Here is a 10,464-nt window from a genome sequence, read left to right as displayed (position 1 = left end):
GGGGCGGGCCCAGCGCTAGGAGCTCGCGGGCCCCGGAGCAGGTGAGGGTGGATGGGGCTGCCAGGTGGGGAGTGCGCTAGGTGGTCCTGCGGAGGGTTTCTCTCTCTGGAGGAGCACTGTCGTGTAGTACGGGGGCCAGGCGTCGCCACCTGCTCAGGTAATCCCCGCCTCTCCCGGGCGCGTGTGCACCTGCGCGTCTGTCGTCGGGGGCCCGGACACGCGCGCGTGTCCCGCCCCGCCCGGAAGAGGGCTGCTGGGTTCTCCCCACGGTCCCGAGAACCGGGTGTGGGCTGCTCGATCCGGGGCTCGCCTACGCGCAGGAGCTGACCGAGACGTGAGGGGGTCGGGGCTCCGGCTCCGGAACCTGGGCGTCCTTTTCCGCGGACCAGAAGCCGGTGCTGCGGGGGTGGTGGCATGCCCAGCGCGGCTCGGTCAGGACCCGCTGTCCGCGCGTGGGCAGGGGGCCGAGAGGCGCCGGAACCTTTCTGGGTCCCCCTCGCACTCTGCTCGTCTCCGCTGCCCGCCAAATCCTTGCAGTCTCCCTGCTCCCAGCCCTTTTCCTTAGAATACTCTTGAGGCGCTTTCCCTTCCTCGCCTTCGCTGGCTGCTGTCATTGGTCATGTTCTTCTCACATGGCAAACTCTGCCCCCATACCCCTCCCCTCATTCTCCCTTTCCTCCTCCTTCCAGTATGTCAAGAGCCCTGTCTCTGTCCCATCCCTGTGCTGGTGAAAGGGGGCACTCAGGCGGGTGCACAAGGTCTCTCCCCCAAGGAAAACTGGCTTTGATGCCAAGGGAAGACTGCTCCACTGAGGAGAACCAAGCCTTTTTCGTTACCTGCCCTCCACTCCCCTACCCTTTCTGGCCCTGCTTCAGAGGGGACCCCCAAAAGAACCTCCTAAACTCCCTTCTCCCTCTCTGCTCATGGTCTAATCTACATTCACTCACCACCTGCAACCGGTTCTAGTGAGCCAGTGATGCCCTTGCTGGGGACAGAGGGGTTCACGAGGGTGGGAGAGGAGTGTCCAACTGCATCCTCAAGGACTGGGCAGCCTGGTGGGCTGGCTCCACCTGCCATAGCTGGGGCTCTAGGACAGCAAGGTTTGAGCACAGGGAGCTTCTGAAGGATGTGTGGCATATATTTGAGTACCAGAGAGGAAGGGGCTATTTCCAGATGGGGTAGAAAAGCCCCCTTCCTCAGTCAGGGCTGTGTCTGGTGTATACAGGAAGGTTAGAGCGTAAGGATGGAGGGAAGAGGAGCCAGCCTGACCAAGGATGGTGTTTGCCTTCTAGAGGGGTCTGCCCACCCAGACTGCCAGGACCCCATTTCCAGGAGAATGGCCCAGATGTCTCAAGTGCAGGAGCTCTTCCATGAGGCAGCCCAGCAGGTAGGCTTGCGTGGTGTGGGGGACTGAGAGGGAATGAGGGGTCACCAGACAGGAAGCTGAACGGAAACATTACAGTACCCTATTTTAAAAGGGTATCTCAGAAGTTTATTTTGGTATTTTGGTATTCTGACTTAATCAAGAAAATATTATGGCCAACTGTTAACCATCTGTGTACAGAAAATCTTTGGTATACTTTGTAGTGGATTTTGAGTTCTGGGCTTCCCTTCCTGCCCCATGGAGGTTTCCATGAATGGACTGAGGACTCATATAATATTAAATGCCTTTTACTATTGAATCAAACCAGTGTAAGAAGGTAACTTTATTTTCAAATAACTCATATATGCCGAAGCCAAATGTGATGTAGGAGAGATGTTAGGGTTTGAAGCCGACGGCCAAGAAAGAATTCTTGAGACGTATTAAAGCACAGGGACAGGACCCGTGAACAGAAAGAGCTGCACCAGAGTCATAAGGAGTGGCCCATTATATACTTTCAAGTTGGGAGAAGGTTAGGAATAGCATAAGTCTCTGAGGAGTTTGGAAGCAAGGTTTCCAGAACCTTAAGGGGGCTAGCTATTGTTGGGAAAAGGTAATTTATTACCATCTAATAAAACCTTTATCATGAAACTCTTTAGATATATATCCACTGGTGAGCCATATGCTTGGGGGATGGGGTTTGATTGCCAACATGTATCTTGGGGGGGTTAGAAATAAAGGAAATTTCTGAAAGAATTTTTATATGTTAAAGTAGACTTACAGGATCCTGGGGATGGGGGTTTGGGCTAGGATTGCCTTTTGCTCTTAGCAAAATATTAACATTAAGGCAGTTGAGTCCCTAGAGGAATGTCACTCTGCCAGTTTCAAGGACTTGTCAATGGGCTGGAGGTGGTAACGAAATTTAACAATTTTTCTTCTGCCTCGGTTTTCCACATCAAAATGGATTTCTCAATTTTCTGATGGCTGCAAGTTATTTTTTTTTCTTTTCTCCTTCCCCGTTGACCATTAGTTATAGTAAATATTTAATGGCAATGGAATTGAAGTGGGTTTCTGCAGAAATACAGTGAATCCCTTAAAAAGTAAAAAGCAAGGCTTCGGTGTTTATTAGGAAACTACCTGCACCGGTCTTTGCTGTTGAAGGATCACCCAACCTTGAGGTTTCCGGTGTCCCTTGGATTTCACTCATACTTTGTAGAGAAGAGCAGAAGGGTTTCTGGCATAAATGGAGGAATGAGCCTGCCGAGAGGGGAGAGCATCAACTCAAGGCCTCACACAGTTCCCAGAGAGCAGGCTCCAGAACCTACGAGTCCTGAGCCAAAGGGCAGAGGCTGGTGAGGCAGATGGGGTTCTAAGTTGATGGGGGCATTCAAACTGGCCAGTTACACCCTCTTCAGGTTTACAGGTACATGGGGAAAATGCAGCATGGTGGCTGGTGGGGGGCGAGTAACCAGTACAAGATACTGCCCCTCTTCTCCTGGGCAGGCCGCGGGCTGTAGCCCCTGCACCATTGTACTCCACTCCTCACACCCAGTCCTGGAAGTTTCCATGCTGCAAGAACTGAGGGACTGGAGACTTGGTATAGCTCCTCAAAGCTGTTTCAGAACACCTGCTCAGAGCTGTTTGTTCTTAGTGTGGCCGAGGACTTGTAGAGAGACTTTGGTTAATCAGGGGTCTTCCATTTTCTTGAACTTGACTAGCTTCTCCCCATACTTCCCATGTGTTTTCTTTGGACATGTAAGGCTGTACATGAATGTTTACACACTTAATATGTTATTTGTGGACCCCTTCCAAAATAATGGCTGCCGTGATAGGCACGAAGAAGATACCCAGATGGGAAACATGAGGCTCTTGACCCCAGGGAGTCCAAAAAAGAGACAAGTTAAACATTCTTGGTTCCCTTTGTGAGAGGGATCTGCTGCAACCCTCTCTCCCCTGTTAAGAACCTTCAGTGGCTCCCTGTGTCCACCAGCTGGAGTTCGGCTCCTTAGCAGAGGCCCTGCCCAGGCTGATCCTGAGGGAGTTTCAAGCCTGCATCTTGTTTGTGCCCCACACTCCAGCCAGAGGTCACCGTTCTCCAGGCGCTGTGCTTGTGTCTTTCTTGCCGAGACTTCTCACTCAACTGACTGGTCACTGGAACCTTCCTAGTGCTGAAGGCAGTGCCTGATATGTAAGTGGATGACAACGGTTAGTTGACTAACCAAATCCACAAACAGAGGGTAGCCAAAGGTGAGTTCAATTGCCCTAAGAGGGGCTTGCTTTTAAAACTGTGGTGGCTGCAAGGCCTCTGTATCACCTGTCTCTCCAAACACTGAGGGACTGGACGGCATTCAGGGTCAAGGCCCTTGGTCTTGGGTGCATCCTCAGTGCCTGCCGTTGGTGCTCAGCGTATGGGATGCACTCAGTTAGTACTGGTTCTACTTAACCGAGCTCCCTGGGCTGCCCTTTGCATTAGGTGCTGAGGTATGGTGGAAGTAGAGCATACACGTGGTGAACCTTGGAAACATGGCCCGGACTGAGCCCTGGGCACCTGCTACAGAACGAGCATTTAATGTTGCTCACTTCACCCTCAGAGCCAGATATTGGAGGGAATAGGATGTTTTGGGTTGGACAGCTGAAAGAATAGAGCCGTTTGGAACCAAGGTGTGCTTGTTGCCAAGGCCCCAGCTTTAATCCTGTTTGCTCTTGGCCTCCCACCCCGGTGGTAGAGCAGAGCCCCCCAGATGGTATGTCAGAGGCCTGTGTTGGGGGCAGATGGCAGGGTGGGTAGCTGACATGTGTGCAAATGACCTCTGGGAGTGGCTGGCCCTCCAGAAGATTCCAGGGAACCTTCTTCTACCTTTACTCTAGCCTCGGGAGTCAGGAATTCTGCTAGGAGCTTTGGAGCTTGGAGAACACAGGAATAAGAAGGCAGCCCCATGCCAAATCCTTTGGTTCAGATCTGCTCTTCTCTTGGTCACTGTGACTGGAAAGTAGCTCTCAAGAAATTCAGTCAGAGTGGGGATGTTTGTGAGTAAGGTGGAGAGGTGAATGGATGAATTCTTGGTTCCACTTTAATTGTCTTGAGACCAGAGGGAGTAGCTCTGTGTGTGTGTGAGTGTGTGTGTGTGTGTGTGTGTGTGTGTTGATCAGTACTAACTAGGCCAGCTGAGAAGAGGCTCTAGGTCAGGTTAATTGTGTGGTGTCAAGGGTGCTGATCTAACACTTTGTGACCTTGGACAAGTTATTTAACTCAGGTAAGCCTCTGTTTCCTCACCTATAAGATGGGTGCAGTAATAAAACCTGCCCTAGGGAGTTACAAAGATTAAAAGCAATAATTCATGCTCTCTCTCTTGGATAAATAAATAAAAATAAAATCTTAAAGAAAGAGATAATTCCTGTAAATATTCAGTGTAGTGCTTGGTTCATAGTAAGAAGCCAGTAAATGTTGGTTAATACTAAAGCGAGGGGGAGTAGTATGTATTTGTTCCATAGTGTCATGATATAAGTAATCAGAAGGTTTAGGGGGGAGCTCATGCGGGACTCAGCACAGCAGAGACCTAAGTCCCAAATGCAGGATTATTCTGGTGGCTGAAGTCAGAATGTGGGACCTTGTCCAGGACAACTTGCGGGGTTGGTGTCTGCTGAGGAGGATGGGACCCTTTCTAGACCTAGATGGGTCCGAGTGGCTTGAGAATGTGTGTGCCTGTGTGTGGTGTGAGCATGTGTTTGTGCATGCGCACGTGTGTGCGTATGCGTGTGTGTGTTTGAGAACCAGCTGAGCCTCTGGCAGGAACTAGTCTTATTTTGGGACTCTCTGTCCTCGGGCACTTCACTAACGGGAGGTGTGGTTTGGCGGTGGACTTGAACCTCAGAGGCAGGGTTCCAAAATCTGACTGTGATGCTGGGTGTGCTGGGTCCTCAGGTCAGTTATTCAGGGCTCCCCGTCTGCCTCCACAACTGTGAGACAGGGAGGCAGTACCTGATTTTCGGGCTTTTGTGCCATATGTGGAAGGACCTGGCCCAGAGCCCGTCACATGGCGAGCCGTAAATACTGTGTTTGCTCAGTGGCCGGATGACGCAGACCTCACGCTGCAGCCCAGCAGAGTGCACTGCTTGTGAAGCATGGGCCCGGGGACCTAAGGAGCAGCCAGAGCCCGGGGGAGGGCAACGGAAGGCTAACAGCCTACGTCCTGCTCTTGTCGCCGCCAGTGCCTGGCCGGAGAGGACTGTGGTGGTGGATATGGTGAGTTGGGAAGATTAAGCTGGCAGGAGAAAGCAGGTAGCCTGCAGGGAGAGATGGCAAGTCCATGTGCTGAGTGAGGTCTGATGTCCAGCAAGATCAAGTGCTTTTAGCATTGGGAAGAGTGAGGAAATTCGGCTCAGCTCACCAGGTATTGACCGAGTGCATATGATTGTCAAGATCTCCAATAATAGCTATTGCTGGGACAAATCTCGGGCCTCCTGGGTGGCTCAGTCGGTGAAGCATCTGCCTTGGGCTCAGGACATGATCCCACAGTCTTGGGATCAAGTCCTGCACTGGGCTGCCTGCTCAGCGGGAAGTCCGTTTCTCCCTCTGCCTGCTTCTCTTCCTACTTGTGCTGTCTCTCTCTCTCTGTTAAGTAAATAAATAAAATCTTAAAAAAAAAAAATCTACTAAAAAAATGTCCCCCCAAACCTGAAATCTCACAATTACTATGGAATAAAGAATGCCTTCAATGATCCTGAGGTTGTCTTCCTTCTCCCAGGGTTGGATGGTCTCCAGAGAACTAAAGGGAAGCTGGGTTATGCAATGGGTTGTCCCCAAGTCTCTTGAAGCTGCAGATTAGCGAGTATGAGTGATTCATACTCTTTCTTCCCCACCCGGCCTTCCTCCAGAAACTTGGCTCCTGCAGGAGTAGTCCATGAGGACCCCTTTCTAGGAATTCTGGGTGCTCACCTCTGGCCAGCCTGACTAGTCACGCTGGAAAAGAGCCTGTTGGAAGTCGGTGCGCTGGTAGAGCAGGTAGGGCCGTGGCTGCTGGCCTGAGTGTGGGGAGAGGTGTTTCCAGAGGGCGGGCGTGGCTGACCTGAACGGACCCCCAGCATTGCTGGACTTCCTTGCCCTCCTTCTCCCTTCTCTGCCCTCGCATCCTTTGCTCTCTTCCTCAGTTCAGTGGCTTCCTGAGGTTAGCTGAGGATGGTCAGAGTAAAGAGAGTCTGGTCAAGTGTGGGACACTGGGGAGCAAGGAGATAGCACCAGCAAGAGAGCCAGGGGGGCTCTGAGAAACCTCTGGCGTAGGCCCCTTGCTTGGCATGTCTAGAGACAAGGCCAGAGGTGTCCAATGACCTGTCTGAGGACACATGCACTGAGGGGCCGAGACGGGCCAGAACCACAGGTGCTGACCGGTGACACAGCTCTGGATTAGGCTTAATGCATCCTGTCTCTAGGTTATGATAGTATTTTGAGCACTGGTGTCAGGCTTCATTGCAAAAGCTTTGCCCTTGCCTTCTGCACTTGCATCACCCCATGTACAGTTAAGAACTGATAGCCATGCATTTGTCAGGCCTAGTTTGGAATCTTTTAAAAGCCAAAAAAAACAAAAAAACAAAAACAAAAAACAAAAAACCACCTAATGTGCAAGGTGAGCCTTGGTGGCCACATGGGAGGTTATAGGGTATTGCTTTATTAGTATGTGGAGAAATAAATAGAGCTGAGGAGAGGGGACAAAACCACCCTGGGGTGCCTGGGTTGCTTAGTCGGTTAAGTATCTGTGTTTGGGTCAGGTCATGATTCTGGGGTCCTGGGATGGAGCCCCGCATCATTGGGCTCCCTGCTCAGTGGGGAGTCTCCTTGTCCCTCTCCCCCCACAACTGCCCTCGCCCCCCGCAACTTGTGTGTACTTTCTCTCAAATAAATAAAAAATAAGACCTTAAAAAAAATTTTTAAAAGACCACCCTACTCCAGGTTCACCCTGCCCTAGGTGTGTGGGATGGGTGATTTTAGGATAATCATCTGTGACTAACAAAGAATAACCAGCCCCTAGGTATTATCAACAGAGATGTTGAAAGGATTTAAGTTTCCTGGTTAGCTTTCTATAAAAGACCAACCCTAGAGGCCCTCATTGGCAACCCCTTTCACTCTTGAGAGCTTTTTCTGCATCTTCACTTAATAAACTTCTACTGCGGGGCACCTGGGTGGCTCAGTGGGTTAGGCCTCTGCCTTGGGCTCAGGGTCCTGGGATCTCAGGGTCCTGGGATCGTGCCCCACATCGGGCTCTCTGCTCGGCAGGGAGCCTGCTTCCTCCTCTCTCTCCGCCTGCCTCTCTGCCTACTTGTAATCTCTGTCTGTTAAATAAATAAAATCTTTAAGAAAAAAAAAAAAAACAAAACTTCTATTGCTTTACTCAAAAAAAAAAAAAAAAGAAAGAAAGAAAGAAAAGAAAAGAAAAAAGACAAAATCACCCTGTTGGCCCCTCCTTTTACAGATAAGGAAACTGAGGCCCAGATGTTTGGATGGAAGAGAAGGACTCACATCAGGGATCCCTGGACCATGACCCACCCCCCCTCATCCTCCCAGTTTTCGTAGAGTGTTAAACTTGTCTGATTTTAGAGATTGTCTTTAGTTAAAAGATACAAATTAAAATACAGAATTAGGTCTAACTTTTGGAAGGGACTCCATGCAAGTGACAGGTCATGAAGCTTCAGCTGGTTGGGAGCTTCCCTGCCAAGCCACCAATGGTACCTGGACAGAAGCACCTTGTGGAGATGGCAGAAGAGAAGAGGCTTACGGTCTTGGAATCTGGGAGAGAAGCAGGGACACACTGGTTCTCAGGGTTGAGTCTGTGGACACCATCACCCTTCCTGCTCTCTCCTTTGTTATTCCCTTCTTTCCATTTTCTAGCCCTGTTTGCAACTGCCCAAATGATAGTTGAGCCAAAAATGCTGCCTATTTGTAAAAAGGGGAATGGAGACATTTTATGAATGAAGGTGCCCTAAAAACTGGAATGGAAGTGATTCTTCACTGAAGTGGCTGAAGTGGGATCCTGTCTCATTTGTACCCAGAGGTTCTTCACTTATGGAGGAGATTGATGACATGAAGAGACAAGTAACCTTGAAGGAATTTACTACTTTCATTTCCCAAAAGAAGGGGGCGGTGTGCCTGACTGGCTCAGTGGGTTAAAGCCTCTGCCTTCAGCTCCAGTCATGATCTCAGGGTCCTGGGGTCGAGCCCTGCATCAGGCTTTCTGCTCAGTTTCCTTCCTCTCTCTCTGCCTGCCTCTCTGCCTACTTGTAATCTCTGTCAAATGAATAAATAAAATCTTAAAAAAAAAAAAAAAGAAGAGGGGTGGGGATCCCATGCTATACATGACCACAGGGGAAGCCTCAGGTTCTGGTCAGAAGGCAGGTGTAGGAGCGAGGGGACAGCCTGAGCCACAGCCTTCATTAGGTTTTCCGTGGGGAAAACGGGGCAAGGGAGTTTAGGATTGGCTCATTGGAATAGTTCTGGTGGGCTTCCGGCTATAGGGGTGTTCTCTAGTTGCCTAGTGCCTGGCTCTGGGACAGTTTAGACAAGGGAAACATTAGCTTGGTGTGTGAGGGTTAGATAAAAAAGGGTGATTTGGGGGACAGACTCAGAATTAATTGGTTTGGATATGAAAGGCATGCTCCTGGCCAGCCCTCTGCTATCTCTAAGAACTGGTTAACGCTGGGGATGGGGGATGGTCAATCTTTCTTCGGCCCGCAAGGTTTTTAGGATGTTATAGTATCATAAGATATAGAAAAAAAACAAAACAAAACCACGATTAATACATTTTGCCTAGCCATGAATGGATTGACTAGACTTTAAAACTTCTTACTGCCTTAGGGTCCCTTTAATCCGTGGCCAGATACGGAAAAAAATCCAGTCCTTGCCCTCTTTAGTAGATCAGGCCCTGCAAGGAAAATCCTACCGCTGCTGAAACACTATTCTTGTAATTTGAGGAAGGTGCCACTAGGTGGTGCTTACACCCTGGTCTGGCCTGATAGAACCCCTAAACTCCTATGGGGTGGATATTTTTCCATTCATTATATCCTTTCTCTGGACAAAATGTATCTCATCAGGATCACAGTTTAAACACTAGATACTTCTATAGTCAAAGAACAATATTAAATAATTGTAGTATTATTTAAAGAAATATATATCCCTGAATATAATTCATTATCTCTTCTTGCTCTTCAGTCATTATCAAGTATAAGTGAATCTGATTCTTAAAATATATATTTTATTCTTTCTGAGTTTGAATACCTAATCAAAGGGCTATGGTGAGTGTAGTGATGATGGTGTGCTTTAGAATAGTTTGGCAAAAGTCTTCAATAGGTAACACCTATGCAGGCTTTGCTGCCCTTCCAAGAAGATAATGTTTCCATCTCTCAGGAGAAAGCATCCCATTTACCTTTCCTTTGTTTTTATTTTGGTGTGTGAATGTTTTCTTCTTCACAGGCATAAAGACAGAGGAAAAAGATAGTGGTGTAAAAACCTCTGGGCTGTATAAAAAAAAAAATCTCCTGTGTTCTCTTCCTAAACAGTCCCTGGAAACAGAGGACTTGAGTGCTTTCAAAGAACTGGAAGGTGCTGGTGGCCTAGCAGCCCTCACTAGTCATGTCTGAAGCAGATGAGAAATGTGATCTAACGTGAATCCCAGTGCTTAGAGACTTTAACTTGAAGCAGGAAGCCATGACTTGGTCACTTTCCCTGTTTATTTTAGGCAGTGATCTTTCAAGAGCAAAACAAAGAGAAACCAAATTTCTCTTAAAAAAGATGCAGATTGAGGGGCACCTGGGTGGTTCAGTCGGTTAAGTGTCTGCCTTTGGCTCAGGTCATGATCCCTGGGTCGTGGGATTGAGCCCCATATCCGGCTGCCTGCTCAGCCTGCTTCTCCCTCTCCCACTCCCCCTGCTTGTGTTCCCTCTCTCGCTGTGTGTCTCTCTCTGTCAAATAAATGAAAATATCTTAAAAAAAAAAAGATTGTAAGAAGAGACATTAATTTTACAAAAGGCTTCACTCTAAGTATCCCATCCATCCAACACTTGCAAACTGATTGAAACCACAGGCTTCTCTGGACGTTGCAAAAAATGAAGTTGAGTTA

At 48.9% G+C, this 10,464-nt stretch overlaps 1 protein-coding gene across 4 annotated transcripts in view; it reads left to right on the top strand.

The window, feature by feature from the left end:
* SLC12A8 (solute carrier family 12 member 8) overlaps nt 1–10,464 on the top strand; it is a 142,358-nt gene continuing 131,894 nt past the window's right edge. For 2 of the 4 annotated variants that reach the window (XR_009350922.1, XM_059162936.1), the window contains exons 1-2: nt 1–157; nt 1,293–1,387. Coding sequence is in view for 3 of the 4 variants with exons in the window: in XM_059162936.1 (XP_059018919.1) it covers nt 52–157; nt 1,293–1,387 (201 nt within the window). In the remaining variant the exon portion in view is untranslated. Of the gene's footprint in view, nt 158–188; nt 432–1,292; nt 1,388–4,017; nt 5,604–10,464 lie in introns of those variants that run through there. The other 2 variants (XM_059162938.1, XM_059162937.1) reach the window with 2 other exon arrangements.

Source organism: Mustela lutreola, chromosome 2 (assembly GCF_030435805.1).
Source record: "Mustela lutreola isolate mMusLut2 chromosome 2, mMusLut2.pri, whole genome shotgun sequence".
NCBI lineage: Eukaryota > Metazoa > Chordata > Mammalia > Carnivora > Mustelidae > Mustela > Mustela lutreola.
Note: the sequence above shows the minus strand (reverse complement) of the source record. Positions and strands in the feature narration are given on the sequence as shown.